The 26,649-nt window shown below is 34.9% G+C and overlaps 2 protein-coding genes across 2 annotated transcripts; both read right to left on the reverse strand.

Annotated features, from left to right (window-relative positions):
* Nucleotides 1-7,640: 7,640 nt before the first annotated feature.
* Nucleotides 7,641-8,576, reverse strand: LOC141548075 (olfactory receptor 5B12-like). The gene has a single exon (XM_074276866.1). It carries the CDS (start codon nucleotides 8,574-8,576, stop codon nucleotides 7,641-7,643), a length of 936 nt encoding a protein of 311 aa, XP_074132967.1.
* A 15,786-nt stretch (nucleotides 8,577-24,362) lies between these two features.
* Nucleotides 24,363-25,289, reverse strand: LOC141547561 (olfactory receptor 5B12-like). The gene has a single exon (XM_074275948.1). The coding sequence runs from the start codon at nucleotides 25,284-25,286 to the stop codon at nucleotides 24,363-24,365; it is 924 nt and encodes a 307-aa protein (XP_074132049.1). The 5' UTR covers nucleotides 25,287-25,289.
* Nucleotides 25,290-26,649: the final 1,360 nt, after the last annotated feature.

A 26,649-nucleotide genomic window follows, 5' to 3' on the forward strand; every position in this document is an offset into this window, starting at 1 on the left:
TTTCTAAAATTGTAATGATTAAGTAATTTATTTCCTCTTCTGTTAACCTGGGCATTCTATATATCTGTAGGAATATCTACACTTAGATTATCAAATTTATTGACATATAGTTGGGTAAAACAACTCCTAGTTATTACTTTTCTTTCCTCTTCATTGGTGGAAAGTTCTCCCTTTTCATTTTTAGACTATTTTATTTTCTTCTTTCCTTTTTCTAATCAATTCAACTGAAAGTTTATCTTTTTGTTGTTTTTTTCATAAAACCAATTCTTAGTTTTATTTATTAATTCAATAATTTACTTACTTTTAATTTTATTAATCTCCCCTTTTATTTTCATAATCTCAAATTTGTTATTTAATTGGAGGTTTTTAATTTTTTCTTTTTCTAGCTTTTTCAATTGCAAACCCAATTGATTGTATCTTTCTCTATTTTATGCAAGTAAGCATTTAGGGACATAAAACTTCACCTAATACCTGCTTTGGCTGCATCCCACAAATTTTGGTATGTTGTCTCATTATTTTCATTCTCTTGGATGAAATTATTGATTTGTGTCTATGATTTTTGTTTCATCCATTCATTCTTTATGATTAGATTATTCAGGTTCCAATTAATTTTTGGTATATTTCCCCCTGACTTTTAATTGCATGTAATTTTTATTGCATCATAATAATGAACTTACTATTTCTGCCTTTCTTCATTTGATTTTGTGGTTTTTATGCCTTAATACATAGTCAGTTTTTGTATAGATCCCATGTATTGCCAAAAAATTTATATTCTATCTCCATTCAATTTTTTCCAAAGATATATCATCCCTAACTTTTCTAGGATTCTATTTACCTCCTTAACTTATTTTTTATTTATTTTGTGGTTTGATTTATATAGTTCTGAGAAAAAATGGTCAAGATCCCTCACTAGTGTAATTTTGCTTTCTAATTCTTCTTGCAGATCTCTTGACTTCTTTAGGAATCTACACACATATGTTTTATATTGATATTTCTTAATTATCTATGGTACCCTTTAGCAAGATATAATTTTCTTTCCTTCCTTGTCTCTTTTAATTAGATCTATTTTTGGTTTTTACTTTTACTTTAAAATAAATGCTTTAAATGAGTTTCTTGTAAACAATAAATTGTAGGATTCTGGCTTATAAGCCAGTCTGCTATCCATTTCCATTTTATGGGAGAGTTCATCCCATTCACATTAACAGACAAAATTACTAGCTCTGTATTTCCTGCCATCTTATTTATGCCAGTTATATTTTTCTCATCTCTTTCCCCCTTTCCCTTTTCCCCAATATTTTGACATTGATTAACCCTTCCTTTAAACAGCCCTCCGCTTTTGCAGTCCCTCCCCTTTCTTATACTTTTCCCTCTGCTTCTGTTCTCCATTCTATTAGCCTCACCCCTTCCTTTCTCCCTTCCCCTCCTACTTCCCTATATAGCTTCTCTATGAAGTTAAATGTTATATTCTCTTTCTGCCACATATGGTGAGAGTAAGATTTGCACAGTGCTCATCCCCCTCCCCTCTTTCCCTCAATTGTAATTGGTCTTTTTTGCCTCCTTATGAGATGTAATTTTTCACATTTTAACTCCATTTTCCTCTTCTTCCAGTAGAATTCTCCTCCTTTAATTTATTTTTTAAATCATCACAATAAAATCAAAATATACCTCCATTATCTAAATATACCTATAATAGAGATACAGATCTTAAAAGTTAAACACATCACTTCCCTCCATAAGGATATAAGCTATTTAGCTTTTTAAAGAGTTATTTTTTTCTTTTCTTTTTACCTTTTTATAGTTCTCTTGAGTTCTATATTTGAAGAACAAATTTTCTATTCATCTTTTGTTTTTTCATCAGAAATAGATGAAATTCACTTATTTTGTTGAATGTACATTTTTTCCTCTGAAAGATGATGCTCAATTTTGCTAGAGAGTTGATTTGTGGCTAAAATCCAAGTTCCTTTGCCTTTTGGAATATCAGATTTCATGTCCTTTGATCTTTTAAAGTGGAAGCTGCTAGATCCTAGTTAATCCAGATTGTGGCTCCTTGATATCTGAAATGTTTCTTTTTGGCTATTTGAAATATTTTCTCCTTGATTTGGTAATTTTGAAATTTAGCTATGATATTCCTTGAAGTTTTCATTTTGGGATTTCTTTCAGCAGGTGATTGGTATTCTTCCAATGGCTATTTTTGCCCTCTAATTCTATGATATCCAGGCAGTTTTCCTTGATTTCCTGAAAGATGTTGTCTAGGCTTTTGTTTTCATCATGGTTTTCCAGAAGTCCGATAATTCTTAGATTGTGTCTCTTAGATCTGTTTTCCAGATCATTTGTAGACAACTCCAAGGAAGCTAGAATCTTTAGTAACTGACATTCCTTCCCTTCTCCTAAGATTAATCAATAATTAATTTATGCTTGAAATCATGGGAAAACATAAGGTCCTGGCACAGTAATTACTGGGACATTGTGAATTTAAATAAGATTGAGTCCCTAGAAACTAACTACATGCTTCTGAGAGTTATATCATAGTAAACAGAAACCAGAGTTGATTGCCGAACAATGCTTTTCATAATAACATATGATTTTAAGCTATATAAGCAATATGATTTGTCTCATTAAACAGCTGTTGAATTATCAGCAACCCCATCTCCTTATTTTCAACCATCACTAGCCCACAACAGTTAGTTGTTTTTCCAATGAGGTATTTTACATGTTTTAGGTTTTGTTTGATTCTTGAAGTCTCATTAAGTCATTCACTTCCATTTGTTCAATTCTATTTTTTTTTTTTTTTTTTTTTTTTGTAAAGAGCAAAACTTTGGAGAAGTATACTTGAAACAAGGTGTCAACTCAGAGGAATTGATGAGATGATTGTTCTCTAGATCACATATATACTTAGTACTTAAGCATGGTGATGTAATGGTTCTCTAAGTTCACACATTATCAGTATGCTGTAAATTGTAATTACAATAAGGTTTATAAGAGCCAACAAGGACTGGAAGAGAGACATTCTATTTTTGGCCATCTTCATGGTGGCTGTCATGACTCCTAAATTAAGATTAAGACTAGGCCAGAATAATGAATTTAGATTCTATCTTTGACCATTTTCATGATGTCTATCCTGCTGAGAACAAGACCCTTCCAGAGGACCTCCAGAATGCTAGCCTGAACATTACAATTTTTAGTAAATTATTTGCTTCAGATAGCTTTTTATCTCCTTTCACATTCAGCCAATTGAGCTTTGTTCAATTCAACTTTGTTTGAGTTCAACTGTTTGAAGTTCAACGTTCAATTGAACTTTGTTCAGTTCAAAACCGAATGTTTTGTTCATTGCATTTTTCCATTTCCCAAATTCTGTTTTTCACCAAATTGGTTTCTTTTGCATATGTTGTAAGAAATTATATGGTTTTTTCATGACATCAAATCTATTTTGTAGGGAGTTATATGCTTTTCTCATTTTATCAAATTTATTTTTAAGGAGTTTTCTTCTATTTTTCCTTTTCCATACCCTCTTGAAAAGATCTCATTTCCTTTTTGAAATTCTTCCAAGAGATCTTTAAGAAATGGGGACCAACTCATATCACACTGTTATGCGATTTTAGAGAAAAGTTCGAATCCGCTCCTATAAATGACACTCTCGGACTCAATTAAAGTGAATGTAAAATTTAATTATACAATGCACGGAATAGAATGCTTACAATAACAACTAATACAGCAAATAATACATAAAAAACAAAGAATAATGAGAATTATGATTAAATAACAGAGAAGGGAAGAGAATACATCACCAATTCAGAAGAGCACCAACACTAGATTTCACTGGCTGGGGAGTCCCAACATCAACAGCCTCTAAGTTCCAATTGGGAAAAGATGGTCCCAGACAGATAATAATAATGTGGGAGAAGGCAGGGCTCCAATTGCTGAAACATCACCCTATATACTAACATCTTCATGGGTGAAACTCTGAATAGAGAATGCATTACCCACTTTTTAAAGGGGTCGGAACAAAGAAGGCATTGAGCCAAGTAAAGACATCATATAAGGCAAGGGCTCCAGATTGTTATAGTCAAGTGTTGTTTTGACAAGGGGGCCAGTCCTTATCAATGACAACTATTCCAAGGAGTGGCAAGTTCCCAGAATCACATATTTGGAGCCAAAACACAGGTGGTATGTTCCCATCTTATAGGCTAAAAAATGGTATGTTGTTATGGGTTAAGGAACGGTCAGGTGCTCATAGGAGAAGGAGCTAAAACATGCTGTTATGGGTTAAGGGACAGTCAGGTTCTCATAGGAAAGTCAAGTCTTACCTGATTAGGTTCACATGGCTTACAGGGAAATTAGGTTATTAGGCTCACATGGGGAAAGTCACGTTCTTGCAATGATTTGAAATGAACTTACTAATAATATAGGAATTTCTTATTCACACCCTTTGTGGCTTCATTTGGAGCTGATTTGTCTTTAGGCTCCTCAAGGTTTGAGATCTATCCTTCTCTTTCTCTATAAAAGCTGTCTGTAGTCCGAGTTATTTTTGGATTTTTGCTCATTTTATTTAAGGGTTGAGGTCTTCTTTTAAGGCAAAGGGGCAATAGCACTTTAGTTTGCTCTGGGCCCAATGTTGCTGACTGACTTCTGGTGCTTGATAGGCATGGCCAGGTCCCATGTTTCTGGGATTCAGTGGCTCACAATTTGCCATTTGTATTTGCTTTGTGTGTCTCACAGCAAATCTGCTGATACATTGGTTTGTAATCTGGACAAAGTAGCCTAAAAGCCTAGCCATAGATTCCCTGCTGCACAGACACTACAACACCTTGGCTTCCTGCCCCATTTTCTTGCCCCAAGCTCCCTGGGCTGTGATCTGGACTTGAAGCATCTCCTTCTGCCTGATTCAAACAGCTCTTTTCTGAAGTTCTTCCAAAGTATTTTCTTGAAATTTATTGTATTCCAAATATTTGTGGGTTCTGCACTCCAAAACTAGTTCTAGGGCTTAATCTGCTGTTGATCTGAGGGAAGCTCAGAGGAGCTCAGATAGAAATGTGTCAACTCTCTGCCATCTTGGTTCTGCCCCTTTATTTTTTTTAAATACATGCAAGGATAGTTGTCAGCATTCACTTTTGCAATTTTTTCTGATTAACTCCCTACCTCTTCCTTCTCCTAGATAGCAATTAATCCAACAAAAGTTAAACATTTGCAATACTTCTATACATTTCTATACAATTCTATTCTATTTATCATAGTGCACAAGAAAAATTAGATCAAAAGGAGAAAATGAGAAAGAAAAAACAAGCAAACAAGAAAACAACAAGAAAGTTAAAAATATTTTATTGTGATCTACATTTAGTCCTCACAGTTCCCTCTCTGGATAGAGATGATTTTCTTCATGACAAGTCTATTGGTATTGGCCTGAATCATCTCACTGCTGAAAAGAACCAAGTTTATCATAGTTGATCATCACATTATCTTGTTGATATGTACAATGTTCTCTTGGTTATATTTACTTAGTAGCAATTCATGTAAGATTCTACAGGCCTTTCTGAAATCAGCCTGCTGATCATTACTTATTAAACAATAATATTCCATTACACTCATATAACATAATTTATTCAGCCACTCCCCAATTAATGGGCATCCAGTCAGTTTCCAGTCCTTGCCACTACAAAGGACTGCCACAAACATTTTTGCATATGTGGGTTGTTTTTTTCCATTTTTAATGATCTCTTTGAAGTACAGAGCCAGTAGAGACACTGCTGCATCAAAAGGTATGCACATTTGATAGCCTTTTGGGCATAGTTCCAAATAGTTCTCCATGATGGTTAGATCAATTCATAACTCCATAAACAATACATCAGTGTCCCAGTTTTACCACATTCCCTCCAAGATTTATCATTATCTTTTCTATCATATTAGGCAATCTGAGAGTTGTGAAGTGGGACTTCAGAGAAATCTTAATTTGCATTTCTCTAAAAAATAATGATTTAGAGCATTTTTTCTATGACCAAAAATGGCTTTAATTTATCCAACTGAAAAGTGTCTGTTTATATCCTTTAACCACTTATCAATTGAGGAATGGCTCCTAGTCTTATAAAATTGAGCCAATTTGATATTTCAGAAATGAGGCCTTAGCAGAAATGCTGGATGTAAAAAAATCCAGCTTTTTCTTCCCTTCTAATTTTGTTTGATTGGTTTTGTTTGTATAAAACTTTTAAAATTTAATCAAAATTATCCATTTTTCATTTTATAATGTTCTCTAGTCCTTCACTGGCCACAAATTCCTTCCTTCTGCATAAATCTGAGAGGTAGACTATCCCTGGTGTTCCTAGTGTGCTTATGGTGTCACCCCTCATGTCTAAATCATGAACTCGTTTTGACTTTATCTTGGTATAGGATTTTAGATGTTGCTCAATTCCTAGTTTATGCCATACAATTTTCCAATTTTCCAGCAATTTTTGTCATTGGTTTATTTCTTCTGAAAAGTGAGTTCAGTATTACTATCTCTGTGTCTGTTATTAGGAATAGATCCATCTCATCTCCATCTCCAGTTCCCCTCAAGGCCTCTGAAAAGTATTTCAGAGTATCCTACCTCAACAAAAGTGAGCTTAGTGAGCATTAGACTCTATAGACTCCTCCCATGACCAATGAAAGCTTTTGGAGTCTGGAGCAGGTGATGCTGACCCTGGGAATCAATTGGAATATTCCAAGCTATCCCTTGTTTCTGGAACACTCAAACACTTTGCATACTATAGGGAATAACATGCCTATCTTTTCTGAACTAAGGTAGAAGCCTTTCTTCTTAGAGGAAAATAACTATGCTGATGACCCCACCATCACCTTGCAGTCTGTCTTTGAACCCACCAAGATCAAGAACCTTGCCATTTCCCAAGGTTTCTCTTTCTCTGGGAACAAGGGTAGAATGATCCAGACATCAGGATCTCCTTCTATTCCTTTCCACTCTTCCTGAGAGTGGTAGAGAGACAATGTCCCTTGTGTTTCTACTCAGAGAAGTTGCAGAAATCTTATTTGGGACCAGAAAACCCATTGGAGGGAAACTGACAACTAGAACCCAGGTCATAATTAAGAGCCTACCCTAATGAAGGGAAAAGTGTGTGCACAAGGAGTTACTCTGTACAGATATTGGTATAATGCAAGAGTATCAGGTAAAGAGAGGTCAATTAGAGAAAGGTACTCATTTCCAACAGTATGAATGTCCTGGGGTAGACCTGGTTGCCATCTTTTACAGTTTTCTGTGACTGCATCGGGCACCAACTTATGCTTGTACCACAACTCGCCCTGGTTCAATATGTACTCCTATTGTTTGGTTTGGGATTTTCCTTTTTACACTTTGTACTGATCCCTCTGGTTGTTGATAGAATTGTATTTTGGATTTACAAGAGAGAAGTTTCTACTTCTCTTCCTATTAAAAAAGTATGTACATATATACCTCTCTACCTAGAAATATTTATGCAAATATAAATTCAGTCACATATATAAAGACAGACAGACCTATAAACAGGTCAGCTACAAAAATGAAAAATAAATATTTGGATTACATTTCTCTATGCAGAAAAAGGAACCCAATTTCTGGACTGCATCTCAGATTGAGGATGATACAGATTGAATTTTCTCTCTTAGAAAAAAAATTGGTTTAATTAATATTGTCTCCTCCTCATAGCTTTCCTGAAAGTGTTCTTGACATCTTTGTTCCTAAGACTGTAGACCAGAGGGTTCAACATAGGGATAACCATCGTATAGAATATTGACACTATTTTGTCTGAGCCCATTGAATGGTTTGAACTAGGTTGTGAGTACATGAACATGATTGTCCCATAAAATATAGACACTGCAGTGAGATGGGAAGCACAGGTGGAGATAGCTTTCTCACGGCCTTCAACAGAGTGGATCTTCAGGATGGTGATGAAGATTAGTAAGTAAGAAGTAAAGATGATAAGAAGTGGAGAAAGGACACTGAATATCACTACTATAAAAACTAGTACCTCTGTGATGTGAATATCAGAGCAAGAGAGAAGTAGCAGAGGGCTAACATCACAGAAAAAGTGTTCAACTATGTTTGATCTACAAAAAGAAAGGCTAAATATATTTTCTGTGACTATGAAGATGGCTAGAAAGCTGAAGAAGTAAGCACTACTGACTAGAAATACACATACAGTTGATGTCATGGTAGTGGTATAATGTAGGGGCTTGCACACAGCTGCATGACGATCATAGGCCATGGTGGCTAGGAGGAGACTTTCAATAGTAGCAAAGGCCCCAACAAAGAACATTTGTGTAGCACATCCATTATAAGAGATGATTTTATCCCCTATGAGGAGCCCAGCCATGACTTTGGGAGTTATAGTTGAAGAAAAGCCAAAATCCACCAAAGAGAGATTACTGAGAAAAAAGTACATGGGAGTATGGAGATGGGAATCCCAGGAGATCAAAGACACTATTCCTAGGTTCCCTACCAGGGTGAGGAGGTAGATGAGGGTGAAAATGATGAAGAGAGGAACCTGAAGCTCTGGATCATCGGTTATTCCTTTGAGGATGAACTCATTCACTGTAGATCTGTTCTTCATAGATGTCATTTGGTAGTGATGTCATTCACCTGCAACAAAAGAGTAATCTTCAGAAAAATCCACTTCAAAACATAAAAATAGTCAGATATCTATTTTATGTGAGGGCTAGAATTAAGCAATGAAGAGGCCAATAACATCTAGGTAGATGATGTTGCAATTTCTCTAAGTCCTCAAAATTTACTCATCCATTTTCTCATAAGGTCCCATATATTACTTCTTACTTTTAAAAATCTCCCCCAAATTTAACCATCTTCAAAATGATATTTTCCACTTCCAGAAAAGGAAATGCCTTAGCCTGTGAGGAAAAATTCGCATTTGAAGAGGGATTACTTTAGGTAAAGGTTAGAGAACTAGATCTTTTAATATAAATATGCTTCCCTCTGATGAAGAAAGGGACAAAAGTGAAATAAAGGAAAAGTGGAAGGAACTAAGAGAAAAGTATAAAAAAAACTGCAAGAAGGTTGGAGAGGATTAAAGTGTTGACCAACAGTTTTCTGGGAATCCTGCTTAGGACTCACTATGGCTTTGAATTTTATTCAATGGAATGAAATCAGCAGTTCCTGAGTAGGAAGGGTTGTCAATTGACATCAGTAATACAGTTGTGGGAATTCTTTGTCCAAAAGATCACTGTTAGATCACGTTAACAATATATGTAGGGGTTTTTTCCCTTTTTTTTTTTCTTCACCCAACCTGTCCCTTTTTCAATTCACCACTGCTACTATGGAAACAGAAGGCAGTCACAAACAGAGAGATTTTATATTTCCTTTTATTATATTTTTGAAGTGCCAAAGAAATCTCCAATCTTGGGGTCTGCTCCTTCAAGTCTGAACTAAAATTTCACCTAAAGAAAGAAGTCTTTCTTAAACCATTGACCTCAATTCAGTACCTTCCCTCTTTTGATTATCTCTAATTTATCCTGGCTATTGATTGTAAGCTAATATTTACATGTTATTTGAAGAGAGACTATGACACTCATTGTGAACAGGGGCTGTATTTTACCTTTCTTTGTTCTCAGTGCTTAGCATGGTGCTGGACATATTGACTCACAGATTAGTTGGTGGTAGCTATCAATGTCTGAAATAAGCAAAATTGACCTATAAGCTTCAGATAATGTTATTTTCCATTCCCCAGCATCACAGCTTGGAAAGGAACTTCCCCAATTGTGCATTGCTCCGTTATTCAAAGAGGAATTACTTTCATCTTTATCATCATGAGTTATTTAAATTTTCATAGAAATTATAAGTAGTCTACCACATGGTTTTACAGGTTGTATCTTTAAATATTTATGTATAGTAAACAGAATCAGAGAATCTGAAGTCAGCATGGTTCCTCAGAGGCAGCTATTTCAACCATATCTGACAAGGAATCACCTTTATCAAAATATTTCAAAATTAACAAAAGACTAGAAAAACAAGAGCTGGCTAAAGAAAAAGATGGAAAGAATTGAGTTATAGAGCTCTATAATAACTTCAGCATCCTCAAGGAATTACGCCTCATATGCAAGAAGAATTAGAATCTGTCAAACATGAAAACAAATCTGGCTGCCAAGGTATCATTGAGACTTGTCATATGGGACTTGTAACTAGGATGTGGATCAATACAGGTTTTTACTTTATTTAAATGAAATAGGATAGTTTACTTCTAGCTACTATAATATTTTTAAACTGAGAAAATCCAGTGATATAATGAATTCAGGAACCTCAGTGAGAAGACATGATGGAAAGCATTTATACATTTATCAGAATATTAGTGATGGGAGATTTAAATTATCTGAGAATTGCTAGAATGCTTTTACTTATTCTGTATTTTTTTATTCTTTCTCTCAATGCTGTCTTCTGCCTCTTTCTCTATCTCTCTATATATCTTTGCATACTTGTTTCTACATGTGCTTCACTGTCTCTAATTTTTCATTTTTTCTTTTATAATCTTGCTTCTCCTTTTGTGTCTCTGTCTGTGTATCTATTTATTTATCTACCTATCATCTTTTACTCTATCTCTATCTATCTCTGTCTCTTTTTTCAAAGAACAGGTATTGAAAATTTGATGTAATTTTTATTTTTATCAATTAAAAGCTCAAAATGAAGGAACAACCATGAGAAAATTTATTCTTTATCTAATTCTCATAAAACATGGGGAATTATTAGCTGGATCAAAGTAAATGGGGTTGGTATGGGAACAGGGAAAAGTAATTAAATCATCCTAAACTTTGAGATAAAGAAATGAAAGATAGAAATTGTTACCAATGCACATTTTGCTTGGGCAACCAATTCCAGGCTTTTTAGAAGAAGAATAAAAATGGATTTAACGGATTAATTCTATAGATTTGTTCAAACTTGAAGGGATAGAAAGATCTCAAGAAAGAAATTTTGAAAATCTAAAATATAATGAAAAAAAAATATATATAATAAATTTACAATTAGGTAGAGTTTAATATGAAAAAAGAAGAAATAACCAAAGATGAATTCAAAAGCAGACCCTATCTTATACTTATAACCTGAGGAGTGCTAGGACTCAGTATAAACTGAAGAAAGCCCAGGAAGTTTAAAGAATACAAAGAGATGTATGTTTTTTAAAATTGAAAATTGGGTTATTTTGGAAAACAAAAATTAGTCAAATAAGGAACTAATTCTGGAGGCTGAGAATACAAGTACAATGAATGACAAGCAAAGGCAGATCTGTTCAGTTTGAATTTTGTACTTTCTCTGACAAAAATAATGAGTTTTTCATTTAGCAGAACAGAAAAGGTAAGAGTTGTTGCCAAAGAAATTGTTTTTCCAATGAGGTATTTTACATTTTCTTCTATTTTTCATGTTTTAGGTTTTGTTTGATTCTTGAAGTCTCATTAAGTCATTCACTTCCATTTGTTCAATTCTAATTTTTTTGTAAAGAGCTGAACTTTGGAGAAGTATACTTGAAACAAGGTGTTAACTCAGTGGAATTGATGAGATGATTGTTCTCTAGATCTCATATATACTTAGTACTTAGCATGGTGATGTAATGGTTCTCTAAGTTCACACATTATCAGTATGCTGTAAGTTGTAATTACAATAAGGTTTATGAGAGCCAACAAGGACTAGAAGAGAGACATTCTATTTTTGGCCATCTTCATGGTAGCTGTCATGACTCCTAAACTAAGATTAAGACTAGGCCAGAATAATGCATTTAGATTCTATTCTTGATCATTCTCATGGTATCTATCCTGCTGAGACCAAGGCCCTTCCAGAGGACCTCCAAAAAGCTAGCCTGAACATTACAATTTTTAGTGAATTATTCGCTTCAGGTAGCTTTTTTATCTCCTTTAACATTCAGCCAATTGAAATTTGTTCAATTCAACTTTGTTTGAGTTCAACTGTTTGAAGTTCAAAGTTCAATTGAACTTTGTTCAGTTCAAAACTGAATGTTTTGTTCATTGCATTTTTCCTTTTCCCAAATTCTGTTTTTCACCAAGTTCCACAAGGACTGACATAGAGAGGAAAGATTTGGTATAAAAGAAGAACTAGAAAGAAAGGATGGACATTTGATTTAACCTAAACCTAAAGCTAAATTTCAAATTCAGAGATAGAAGGTGCTATCTTAACATGTATTGGATTTCTCCCAACTTGAAAGTTAGTTGACCTTTTATTTGTTATATCACAGACATATATAGATTATATACATATATATGATATATGTACACAAATATATGCATATAACACATATACATATAATAATGTATGGAGAAAAAGTGAAAAAAAAAGTTAATTTTAATTTTATAGGAAAATTTCATTCCTACCTCTACTTAATAGCCCCGTTACCATGGATAAGCCACATCTCCTCAGAGTCTCCATTCAGTCATAATTTAAAAAAAAAAAGGAATGGCACCTTCATTATAGGACTATTCTGAGTATAGGAGATGGTTTTGTAAAATGCTTTGAAAACTTTAAAGCTCTATAAAAAGCATTATCTACTCTTATTTAATTAATACTACTGCTACTCTCCATCTTACCATTCACAAATGCCTTTGGGCATTGTAGAGCTAAGATATCATGATCCTAAACTTGATCATTGATAAAGAAAATTTTTGGACTCTATTGTTTCTGAAGTTCTTTCTATTTCTGAATTGATGATCCTGTCAAACTTTTAATGTGTCTTAGTTTTAAAAAATATATACATTATTCTTCATGACACTACATTGAAAGAACTTTTTTTCCTAATGTGGTTCATATGAGATTGATAGCTAAGGACAAAGTAAATGAATAAAAGCTTATCACACAAACTTAGAGAAATATAAAATAATCTATTTTTGTAAATATCAAGAAATAAATATTTTGTATTAACATAATAGGAACTATATTAATCAGAGAACAATCAAATCACAATCAGAATTTATGTTTATTGCATACATCCCAGAGTACCATTTTGTAATTGATAACATATCAGATATAGATATAGATATAGTCTGTGATAAACTTTTTTCATTGATATATTCAAGGTTTGGTGCTATTGAGTTCCCATGTTTAGAGAGAATCCTTTTAGGTTGGCAGGCTTGAAAATGTGATTTGTTTTCTATTCAGAAAATTCCCAGATATTAGTAAATACCATTCTCTTAGAAAAGATTTTGATTAGGGATGTGAACATTTGACTTCTGCTATTATTTGTATATTCATTTTTCTGTTATTCAATGGAAATCAGTTGATCCTATTGCACCTCTGGTCATTTGAACAATGGGAATAATATTTTTTCATGCATGTGGGTCACAGTATTTCAGATGAAATTATTTGTCAAGAGTTAAATGCTATAGATTCCAGAGTTACCACGATCAGGTTATTGGGATTGTACATGACAATGGTTGAGGAGATGCTCTGAGAAGCACTAATATGTTCATATAAAAGGATAGAGGAACTGCCACAAAACAAAGTATTAAAGTGACTATATGGCAGAATGGAGAGATTTGAATCAAGAAGACATGCATTTAAATTCCATCTCAGACCCTTATTAGTTATTTCTTTCTAGACAAATCATTTAAATCAATCAGCTTCATGTTATTTACCTGTTAAAGAAGGATTGACTTCATACTAATAATTTTTATTTCAAATAGTTGGGAGAGGAAATAAAAAAAAAAGAAGAGCCTTATAACAGCATACAAATATAAGGTATTATCATCAGGACAAAGACTCTATCTCTCCTGAGTTTTCTTATTAAATCCCTTCCTAAAGCTTTTAATATTGTGTTTTGTACACAATGTATAGGCAATTAACATGATTAAATTTTGTAATTATTTGGTTTACACAGTCACCTATTCCTCAAAAGAATTATTTGATTGTTAAAGAATGAGGAGCTTGAAAAGAAGTAATGGATGCATGTTTGAACACAGTTTCCATACAAGATCTCATTTGAGCTCTAACACAATCTAGTGAAATTAGTATTGCATTAAGTATTATTATACATTGTTTATGGATAAGAAAATTGAATTTAATAGACTTACCCATGGGGAAAATGAGTCAATGTCTGAGATAGAGGAGTGTTTTATATCGGTCTTCCTGCCTCCAAGTCCAGCAATGTTTCTACTATCCCATTTTGGTATCTATGTAAGCCCTACAATTTTGAATCGGATATCCTCATCCACAGCCAGATTAATATAAAGAAAAATAACCAAGAAGTCCAAAAGGAGAGAGAGACAGAAACTTGATATTCAAGTTTTGACCCTGAAGTTGCAAACTAGTCTCTGGGAAAAAGAGTTCCAAAGTACACTTCTGCCCATTGCTATGGCATTGAGAGCAGTAGAGTTAGCAATACCCACTTCTACCATTAGGAAACACAACAGGAACTAGATGAATGAGTGAATGACTCAGATAATTTGACCTACCAGCTGGATCCTCAGCACTTAGCCCTGTGTTGAAATATTTCAGTGTCAGTGAGTAAACCCAGGACTTTATGCAGACCTGAGAACCCTGAGGCTCTTGGGAGATCATGCTCCCTTGGAGGTTCTGGAAGTATGCTGCCAATTCCTGAACAAAACAAACAATTAAATTATGCTTTGTGGGAAAAGAACAATTTTTCATGCATACTTTGCCATCCTAACTTATTTTTAGAAAAAAATGAAGTGGAATGGGACCTATTTCTACCATCTCCTAGCTGGGTGATATTGGCCAAGTCACTGAATAGCTTTAATTCTCAAGTTATGTTATTTCTTTGAAATAGGAGTAAAGGTTTAGCTAGATAGTGCAGTGGAAGATAAGTGGCCCTGGAATCAGGAATAGCTGAATTCAAATTTGATCTCAGAAACTTGACACTTACTTGACATGTAATGCTAGGCAAGTCACTTTGCCCTATTTGTCTCACCAAAAAAAATTCCTTGTAGTAGTTACAATCCTGAGTTCAAATCCTGTAACGTGCTCTCCTGGCAGTTACAATTACTAGTCTGTCCTAGACCCACCAGAGTACCTTTGACCACTGTCCTTTGCAGTGTGAACTCTACCTGGCTCGCCTCCTCTGAGGCCTTCTAAGGTCTCTGGCCACAATCTCTTGAATCTATAGCTTAATAACCGGTAGCGCACTCAAGAACAGCCACGTGTAATCTTAAAAGCCTTTATTATACCTACTCACATAATGCCCTAACTGATGCCCTGACTTGTTGGTTCCCGAGTGAACACCTGGTCAGAAGACCCATGTGTTCACTACCAAAACCCTTACTTTTGGCTATCCATCTTGGCTTGGCCACCCAGGCTAGGGAGCCAGGGTGAAGGACGCCAGGTTAAAGAGGGCGATTGCTGCCTGCAGTGGGCTTACATAGGGCCTGTGAGGTCACACACACAGCCAATCAGCGAGAGAGTCACCCATTACGAAGCTATCTCATTATGGACAGGATCCCACCCAAGGGCAGTCCTAATATCCACAGAAATTACTTCCGGGCCTCAATCTCCTGATGCACTGTGTCCGCCCATTTAAAGGGCCCTTATAAAATCCCTTGGTGGACACTAGCTGCAAGTCATTGAATCTGTGTTTGCTTCACTTTTCTCTCAATGATATGGTGAGGATATTAATAACATCTGCTTTCAGGGGGATTGTGGATCAAATGGGATTGTATTTGTAAAGGATTTCATTTTGTGCCTGCCATTTGAAGGTGATAAGGTGATGTATAACCTTTAGGAGCCATCACCATAATTATCATCACCATCCTAGTGCTCATGTATTGGCTACATCTGATTTTTGCTTTCAAAAGCACAAAGTTGACATATCATCCCTATAACATAACATCATTAGATTTCTCAACTGATTATTTATATGGAAACAGAAAGGAATTCTTTTGGATGATAAAATGAAAAAGAGGAAATGTACTTGCATGTGGCCATCCAATAAGAATCAATGTGCATTCAGATATACCCGTGTTTCCCCGATAATAAGACACTGTCTTATTATTTTTTTGGGACTAAAAAACACCAGAGGGCTTATTTTCAGGGGAGGGCTTATTTTATCCTCCATCATGCCCCTTTTATCCTCCATCATGCCCATTTTAGCCTCCATCATGCCCCTTTTATCCTCCATCATGCCCATTTTAGCCTCCATCATGCCCCTTTTAGCCTCCATCATGCCCCCTGAGTGCTTATTTTATTCTCCATCGCTTACTGAACTTACCGAGTTTTTAGATGGTCCTGTCTCAGCTCTACTCCGCGGCGCTGCTCTCAGTAGCGCCAGCAAGCAAATCACCAGGGAAGAAGAGGATGACGCGCTCACTGCTGCAGCTCTGATTGGATGCAGCTCGGAGCGCGACGTGCGTTTCACCCGGGAGGGGAGGGCGGCGCTGCTTACTGAAGGTACCGCTACGCAGCATATAGCGCAGGGGATCACCATGATGACCGTTTTCATAGTAAGTTCGATAGGGCTTATTTTCGGGGGAGGGCTTATTTTAGTGGAATATTAAAGAGTATTTGGGTGTCTTATTTTCAGGATAGGTCTTATTATCGGGGAAACACGGTAGTACTTTTGTGCTATGTTGGGAATGATTTGAGGAGTTGATGAATTGAAAGAATCCCTAACATTTATCAGAAACAATCTAAGAGTTGGATGTAAAATTTGCAGACATTCCCAAAGTATTGCATCCATTATTTTGAAAGTTTCAAATTGCTACAGAAACCAGCCAAAAATTATTCAGATATAGGCATGCTTATTGTCATAGAGGGGAAAAGGCACCTTTAACATAATTAAGTCATTATTCACTCTTTATGGCATCAATAAAATGCCTTGAAATATCATTGCAAACCCCCAAAGAGTTTGTGAACCACTAACTGGGAAACCTTGCATTAAACCATTGTATCTCTAGCCTCTGGAACTATTCTGGCTTCTAGTCTAGCCTTTTACAAAGTAAGTTCTTACCAAATATTTGTTAAAATTCACTGAAAAAGAGAAATGAAGCTGAACCCTGACCCAAATATCCTATGTATAATACAGTAAGTATGTGCACAGAATAAAATGTCTTCAATTTCTGACAATAATGAGTGTGACTTTCTTGGTTGATAAAATCTGTCATTTAAATTGAAAGGAATCATGTGGTTTACCTTTTATGCTGTATTGGTAATGAAAAATATAGTATTGAATAAATGAATGGGTGGAAAACATTTATTCAGTACCTACTATGTACAAAGTAGCATTCCTAGTGCTGAGGGTGTACACTGAAAAGTAAAACAACCCCTGCTCTCAGAGATCACTAATCTAATAAGGGATTATAAATTATTTCAAATCCAAGTGTTAGGTAAAGACCATGGTTTATTGATGTAAAAAGTAGAGATACATTATTTGTGTTGATATTATTATCAAACTGTAGCAATATTTAATGGCTAAGCATTTCATATTGCCAGTATCTTTGGTGGCACTAGTATTTTCCCAGTCAAGTGTTTACTAAAATTGGCTTCAAGGAGAGTAGCTGAATATAGAACTTGGAGGTACAATTGGCATATTTTATCTTTATAAAAGTTGACATTATAAAATATAAATCATGTGTTTCTCTTCAATTAACAATAAATTTTATCAGCTATGAAAATCACAGAATCATGTCTTCTTGACTTCTTGAGGAGTTGACTAATAACTTGTTCTATTTCTTTTTCTAAAATAGTAATGATTAAGTAATTTATTTCCTCTTCTGTTAACCTGGGCATTCTATATACCTGTAGATATTCCTACATTTCACTTAGATTATCAAATTTGTTGACATATAGTTGGGCAAAACAACTAGTTATTACTTTTCTTTCCTATTCATTGGTGGAAAGTTCTCCCTTTTCATCTTTAGAATATTTCATTTTCTTCTTTCCTTTTTCTAATAAATTCAACAGGTTTATCTTTTTGTTGTTTTTTTCATAAAACCAATTCTTAGTTTTATTTATTAATTCAATAATTACTTTTAATTTTGTTAATCTTCCCTTTTATTTTCATAATCTAAAATTTGTTATTTAATTGGAGATTTTTAATTTGTTCTTTTTCTAGCTTTTTCAGTTGCAAATCCAATTGATTTTCTCTTTCTCTATCTTATGCAAGTAAGCATTTAGGGATATAAAACTTCACCTAATACCTGCTTTGGCTGCATCCCACAAATTTTGGTATGTTGTCTTATTATTGTCATTCTCTTTGATGAAATTATTGATTGTGTCTATGATTTTTGTTTCATCCATTCATTCTTTATGATTAGGTTATTCAGGTTCCAATTAATTTTTGATATATTTCCCCCTGACTTTTTATTGCATGTAATTTTTATTGCATCAAAAGCTGAAAATAATGAACTTACTATTTCTGCCTTTCTTCATTTAATTTTGTGGTTTTTATGCCTTAATACATAGTCAGTTTTTTTTATAAATTCCATGTCTTGCCAAAAAAATTTATATTCTATCTCCATTCAATTTTTTTCCAAAGATATATCATCCCAAACTTTTCGACATCCTTAACTTCTTTCTTACTTATTTTTTACTTTGATTTATATACTTCTGAGAAAGAAAGGTCAAGATTCCTCACTAGTATAATTTTGCTTTCTAATTCTTCTTGCCGATGTCTTGATTTCTTTAGGAATCTGGAAGCTATGCCTTTTTATGCACGTATGTTATGTATTGATATTGCTTAATTATCTATGGTATCCTTTAGCAAAATATAAATTCCGTTCCTTCCTTGTCTCTTTTAATTAGATATATTTTTGCTTTTTACCTTTAAGATAAATGCTTTAAGTGAGTTTCTTGTAAACAATAAATTGTAGGATTCTGGCTTATAAACCAGTATGCTATCCACTTCCATTTTATGGGAGAGTTCATCCCATTCACATTCACAGATAAAATTGCTAGCTCTGTATTTCCTGCCATCTTATTTAACCGAGTTATAATTTTCTCATCTCTTTTCCCCCTTTCCCTATTCCCCAATATTTTGACACTGATTAACCCTTCCTTTAAACAACCCTCCACTTTTGCAGTCCCTGCCCTTTCTTATAACTTTTCCTTCTACTTCTGTTCTCCATTCTATTAGCCTCACCCCTTTTTTCTCCCTTCCCCTCTTACTTCCCTATAGGGTAAAACAAGTTTCTCGGTGAAGTTAAATGTTTCTTATATTCTCTTTCTGCCAAATATGATGAGGGTAAGATTTGCACAGTGCTCATCCCCCTCCCCTCTTTCCCTCAATTGTAATAAGTCTTTTTTGCATCCTTATGAGATGCAATTTTTCACATTTTAACTCCATTTTCCCCTTCTTCCAGTAGAATTCAACTCCTTTAATTTCTTTTTTAAATCATCACAATAAAATCAAAATATACTTCCATCCTCTAAGTATACCTATAATAGAGATACAGATCTTAAAAGTTAAACATATCACTTCCCTCCATAATGATATAAGCTATTTAACTTATTAAAGAGTTATTTTTTCTTTCCTTTTTACCTTTTTATGGTTCTCTTGAGTTCTGTATTTGAAGATCAAATTTTCTATTCATCTCTTGTTTTTTCATCAGAAATAGATGAAATTCACTTATTTCATTGAATGTCCATCTTTTCCTCTGAAAGATGATGCTCAATTTTGCTAGAGAGTTGATTTGTGGCTAAAATCCAAGTTTCTTAGCCTTTTGGAATATCAGATTTCATGTCCTTTGATCTTTTAAAATGGAAGCTGCTAGGTCCTGGGTAATCCTGATTGTGGCTTCTTGATATCTGAAATGTTTCTTTCTGGCTATTTGAAATATTTTCTCCTTGATTTGGTAATTTTGAAATTTAGTTATGATATTCCTTGAAGTTTTCATTTTGGGATTTCTTTCAGGAGATGATTGGTATTCTTCCAATGGCTATTTTTGCCCTATAATTCTATGACATCCAGGCAGTTTTCCTTGATGATTTCCTGAAAGATGTTGTCTAGGCTTTTATTTTCATCATGATTTTCCAGAAGTCCAATAATTCTTAGATTGTGTCTCTTAGATCTGTTTTCCAGGTCATTTGTAGAGAACTCCAAGGAAGCTAGAATCTTTAGTAACTGATACTCCTTCCCTTCTCCTAAGATTAAGCAATAATTAATTTATGCTTGAAATCATGGGAAAACATAAGGTCCTGGCACAATAATTACTGAGACATTGCAAATTTAAATAAGATTGAGTCCCTAAAAACTAACTACATGCCTCTGAGAGTTATATCATAAAAAACAGAAACATTGCAGAACAATGTTTTTCATAATTTTAAGATATATAAGCAATATGATTTGTCTCATTAAACAGCTCTGTTGAATTATCAGCAACCCCATCTCCTTATTTTCATCCATCACTAGCCCACAACAGTTAGTTGTTTTTCTAATGAGGTATTTTACATTTTCTGCTATTTTTCACGTTTTAGGTTTTGTTTGATTTTTGAAGTCTCATTAAGTCATTCACTTCCATTTGTTCAATTCTAATTTTTTTGTAAAGAGCTGAACTTTGGAGAAGTATACTTGAAACAAGGTGTTAACTCAGTGGAATTGATGAGATGATTGTTCTCTAGATCTCATATATAGTTAGTACTTAGCATGGTGATATAATGGTTCTCTAAGTTCACACATTATCAGTATGCTGTAAACTGTAATTACAATAAGGTTTATAAGAGCCAACAAGGACTGGAAGAGAGACATTCTATTTTTGACCATCTTCATGGTGGCTGTCATGACTCCTAAACTAAGATTAAGACTACCCCAGAATAATGAATTTAGATTCTATTTTTGATCATTCTCATGGTATCTATCCTGGTGAGACCAAGCCCCTTCCAGAGGACCTCCAAAAAGCTAGCCTGAACATTACAATTTTTAATGAATTATTCTCTTCAGGTAGCTTTTTTATCTCCTTTCACATTCAGCCAATTGCACTTTGTTCAATTCAACTTTGTTTGAGTTCAACTCTTTGAAGTTCAAAGTTCAATTGAACTTTGTTCAGTTCAAAACTGAATGTTTTGTTCATTGCATTTTTCCATTTCCCAAATTCTGTTTTTCACCAAATTGGTTTCTTTTGCATATGTTGTAAGGAATTATATGGTTTTTCCATGACATCAAATCTATTTATAGGGAGTTATATGCTTTTCTCATTTTACCAAATTTATTTTTTAAGGAATTTTCTTCTATTATTCCTTTTCCATACCCTCTTGAAAAGATCTCATTTCCTCTTTGAAATTCTTCCAAGAGATCTTTGAGAAATGGGGACCAACTCATATCACCCTTTGTGGCTTCATTTGGAGCTAATTTGTCTTTAGGCTCCTCAAGGTTTGAGATCTATCCTTCTCTTTCTCTATAAAAGCTGTCTATAGTCCGAGTTATTTTTGGCTTTTTGCTCATTTTATTTAAGGGTTGAGGTCTTCTTTTAAGGCAAAGGGGCAATAGCACTTTAGTTTGCCCTGGGCCCAGTGTTGCTGACTGACTTCTGGTGCTTGATAGACATGGCCAGGTCCCATTTTTCTGGGGTTCAGTGGCTCACAATTTGCCATTTGCATTTGCTTTGTTTGTCTCACAGCAAATCTGCTGATACATTGGTTTGTAATCTGGACAAAGTAGCCTAAAAGCCTAGCCATAGATTCCCTACTGTACAGACACCACAACACCCTGGCTTCCTGCCCCACTTCTTGCCCCTAATTTTCTGCGCTGTGATCTGGACTTGCAGCATCTCCTCCTGCCTGATTCAAACAGATCTTTTCTGAAGTTCTTCCAAAGTATCTTCTTGAAATTTAATGAACTCCAAATATTTATGGGTTCTATCACTCTAAAACTAGTTCTAGGGCTTAATCTGCTATTGATCTGAGGGAAGCTTGGAGGAGCTCAGATAGAAATGTGTCTACTCTCTGCCATCTTGGTTCTGCTCCCTTATTTTTTGAAATACATGCAAGGATAGTTTTCACCATTCACCTTTGCAATTTTTTCTCTCTCACTCCCTACCTCTTTCTTCTTCTAGATAGCAATTAATCCAACATAGGTTTAACATTTGCAATACTTCTATACATATTCCATTTACATGATGCACAAGAAAAATTAAATCAAAAGGAGAAAATGAGAAAGGAAAAACAAGCAAACAACAAGAAAGTTAAAAATATTTTATTATGATATACATTCAGTTCCCTCTCTGGATGCAGATGACTTTCTTCATCACAAATCTATTGGAATTGGCCTAAATCATCTCACTGTTGAAAAGAACCAAGTTTATCACAGTTGATCATTACATTATCATGTTGTTGATATGTACAATGTTCTCTTGGTTATATTTATTTTACCTAGTAGCAGTTCATGTAAGATTCTCTAGGCCTTTCTGAAATTAGCCTGCTGATCATTGCACTCATATAACCATAACCATAACCATAATTTATTCAGCTATTCCCCAATTGATGGGCATCCATTCAGTTTCCAGATCCTTGACATGACAAAAGGACTGCCACAAACATTTTTGCATATGTGGGGGTTTTTTCCATTTTGAATGATTTCTTTGAGGTACAGATCCAGTAGAGACACTGCTGCATCAAAAAGTATGCACAGTTTGATAGCCCTTTGGATATAATTTCAAATAGTTCTACATGATGATTAGATCAATTCATGACACCACCAACAACACTCCCTCTGAGATTTATCATTATCTTTTCCTATCATATTAGGCAATCTGAGAGTTGTGAAGTGGTACTTCGGAGATGTCTTAGTTTGCATTTCTCTAAAAAATAATGATTTAGAGCATTTTTTCTATGACCACAAATAGCTTTAATTTCTCCAATGGAAAAGTGTTCATATCTTTTAACCACTTATCAATTGGGGAATGGCTCATAGTCTTATAAATTTGAATCAATTTGATATTTTAGAACTGATGCCTTAGCAGAAATGCTGGATGTAAAAAAATCCAGTTTTTTTTCCCTTCTAATTTTGCTTGATTGGTTTTGTTTGTATAAAACTTTTTAAATTTAATCAAAATTATACATTTTGTATTTTATCTCTAGTCCTTCCTTGGCCACAAATTCCTTCCTTCTCCACAAATCTGAGAGGTAGACTATCCCTGGTGTTCCTAATTTGCTTATGGTATCACCCCTCATGTCTAAATCATGAACCCATTTTGATTTTATCTTGGTATAGGATTTTAGGTGCTGCTCTATTCCTAGTTTATGCCATACAATTTTCCAATTTTTCCAGCAATTTTTGTCATTGGTTTATTTCTTCTGAAAAGTGATTCAGCATTACTGCCTCTGTTTCTGCTATCAGGGATAGGTCCATCTCGTCTCCATCTCCAGTTCCCCTCAAGGCCTCTGAAAATTGCTTCAGAATATCCTACCTCAACAAAAATGAGCTTAGTGAGCATTAGACACTATGGACTCCTCCCATGAGCAATGAAAGCCTTTGGAGCCTGAGAGAGGTGATGCTGACCCTGGGAATCAATTGGGATATTCCAAGCTATCCCTCGTTTCTGGAACACTCAAGTACTTTGCATACTCTTGTGAATGAACTAAGGCCTTTGTTCTCAGAGGAAAATGACTATGCTGACAACCCCACCATCACCTTGCAGTCTGGCTTTGAACCCATCAAGATCAAGAATTTTTCCATTTCTCAAGGCCTCTCTTTCTTTGGGAGCAAGGGGTAGAATGATCCAGGCATCAGGATCCCCATCTATTCCTTTCCAACCTTCATGAGAGTAGTAGAGAGACAATGTCCCTTGTGTTTACACTTAGAGAAGTTGCAGAAAATCTTATTTGGGACCAGAAAACCCATTGGAGGGAAACTGACAACAGATGGAACCCAGGTCATAATTAAGAGCCTACCCTGATGAGGAAGGGAAGAGTATATGCACAAGGGGTTATTCTGTATAGATATTGATATAATGGAAGAGTATTAGGTGAACAAAGGTCAATAAGAGAAAGGAACTCATTTCCAACAGTATGAATGTCCTGGGGTAGACCTGGTTGCCACCTTTTACAGTTTTCTGTGACTACACTGGGCACCAACTTATGCTTGTACCACAACTCACCCTGGTTCAATATGTACTCCTATTATTTGGTTTGGAGTGTTCCTTTTTACACTTTGTACTGATTCCTCTGATTGTTGATAGAATTGTATTGTGGATTTTTACATGAGAGAAGTTTCTATTTCTCCTATTAAAATGCATATACATATATACCTATCTACTTACATACACATATGCAAATATAAATTCACCTACATATATAAAGACAGACAGACCTATAAACAGATCAGCTACAAAAATAAAAAATAAAATATTTGGATTGCATTTCTCTATGCATAAGAAAAGGAACTCAATTTCTGGACTCCATCTCAGAGTGAAGATGGTACAGATTGGATTTTCTCTCTAAGAAAAAAAAATTGGTTTAATTAATGTTGTCTCCTCATAGCTTTCCTGAATGTGTTCTTGACATCTTTGTTCCTCAGACTATAGACCAGCGGGTTCAGCATAGGGATGATCATGGTGTAGAATACTGACACCACTTTGTTCGAGTCCATGGAATGACTTGAACTAGGTTGGAAGTAAATGAAGACAGCTGTCCCATAAAATATAGATACTGCTGTGAGATGGGAAGCACAAGTGGAAAAAGCTTTCTGGCGGCCCTCAGTAGAACGTATCTTCAGAATGGTGATGAAGATTAACAAATAAGAAGAAAAGATGACAATAAATGGGAAAAATGCATTGAATGATGTTAAGATAAAGATTATTAACTCAGTGATGTGAATATCAGAGCAAGAGAGAACTAGGAGAGGGGGGATATCACAGAAAACGTGATTCACTATGTTTGACTTACAAAAGGAAAGGCTAAATATATTTCCTGTGACTATGGAGGATGTTAGAAATCCACAGATGTGAGCACCAGTGACCAGAGATGCACATACAGTTGAAGTCATGGTGGTGGTATAATGTAGGGGCTTACACACAGCTGCATGACGATCATAGGCCATAGAGGCTAGGAGGAAACTTTCAATAATAACAAAGGCCGCAAAGAAGAACAACTGTGTGGCACATCCATTATAAGAGATGATCTTGTCCCCTCTTAGGAGCCCAGCCATCACCTTAGGAGTCACAGATGAAGACAAGCTAAAATCTACCAAAGAGAGGTTACTGAGGAAATAGTACATGGGGGTGTGGAGGTGGGAATCCCAGGAAATCAAAGATACTATTCCTAGGTTTCCTATTAGGGTGATGAGGTAGATGAGGGTGAACATGATGAAGAGAGGAACCTTAAGTTCTGGATCATCTGTTATTCCTTTGAGGATGAACTCATTCACTTCAGATCTGTTCTCCATAGAAGTAATTTTGTAGTTATGTCATTCACCTGCAACAAAAGAGTAACCTTCAGAAAAATCCACTTCAAAACCTAAAAATGGTCAGATATCTATTTTATATGAGGGCTAGAATTAAGCAATGAAGAGGCCAATAACATGTAGATAGTTGTTGTTGCAATTTCTCTAAATCCTCAAAATTCACTCATCCATTTTCTCATAAAGTCCTTATATATTACTTCTTATTTTTAAAATTCTAACCCAAATTTAACCATCTCCAAAACAATATTTCCCTCTTCCTAAAAGGGAAGTGCCTTAGTCTGTGACACAAGTTAGCATTAGAAGAGGTATTATTTTAGGTAAGGGTTAGAGAACTAGATCTTTTAATATGAATATGTTCACTCTGATGAAGAAAAGGAGAAAAGAGAAATAAAGGAAAAGTGGAAGGAAAAGTTAAAAAAACTGAGAGAAGGTTGGAGAGGGTTAAAATGTTGGCCAACAGTTTTTTGGGAATCCTGCTTAGGACTCACTGTGGCTTTGAACTTTATTCAATGGAATGAAATCAGCAGTTCCTGAGTAGGAAAGGTTGTCAATTGAAAATCATGATATAGTTGTGGGAATCTTTTGTCAAAAAGATCATTCCAGGAGCAGCTAGGTGGCGCAGTGGATAGAGCACCAGCCTTGAATTCAGGAGGACTCGAGTTCAAATCTGGTCTCAGACACTTAACACTTCCTAGCTGTGTGACCCTGGGCAAGTCACTTAACCCCAGCCTCAGAAAAAAAAAAAAAAGAAAGAAAAAAAGAAAGATCATTCCTGGATCACATAATAATGTATGAGAGTTTTTTCTTTTTCCTTTTTTTTTCCTTCTTTCAACCTGTCCCTTTTTCAATTCATCACTGCTATTGTGGAAACGGAAGGCAGCCACAAATGAAGATACGTTGTCATTCCTTTTACTATATTTTGGGGTGCCTTAGAAATCTCCAATTTTGGGGTCTGCCTCCTTCAAATATGAACTAAAATTTCACCTAAAGAAATCTTAATCCATTTTCTTTCTTAATCCACTGACCTCCATTTCAGTGCCTTCCCTATTTTGATTATCCGTAATTTATCCTGGCTATTGCTTGTTTGTAAATTAATATTTGGTTGTTGTTTGTTGAGATTATGGGACTCCTTGTCAACAGGGACTGTATTTTACCTTTCCTTATATTCTCAGTGCCTATTATGGTGCTGAACCTATAGTAGAACATATTGACTCAGAGATTGATTGGGGATAACTATCAATGCCTGAACTAAGCAAAGGTGGCCTTTAGGCTTCAGACAATGCTATTTGACATTCCCAAACATCACAGCTTGGAAGGATCTTCCCCAATTATGCACTACTCCCTT

The sequence above is a fragment of the Sminthopsis crassicaudata genome, chromosome 6 (assembly GCF_048593235.1).
Source record: "Sminthopsis crassicaudata isolate SCR6 chromosome 6, ASM4859323v1, whole genome shotgun sequence".
NCBI lineage: Eukaryota > Metazoa > Chordata > Mammalia > Dasyuromorphia > Dasyuridae > Sminthopsis > Sminthopsis crassicaudata.

What these genes read in the sequence shown, in the direction of transcription:
- LOC141547561 (XM_074275948.1), bottom strand. Translation starts at nt 25,286, where the DNA reads ATGGAGAACAGATCTGAAGTGAATGAGTTCATCCTCAAAGGAATAACA.
- LOC141548075 (XM_074276866.1), bottom strand. Translation starts at nt 8,576, where the DNA reads ATGACATCTATGAAGAACAGATCTACAGTGAATGAGTTCATCCTCAAA.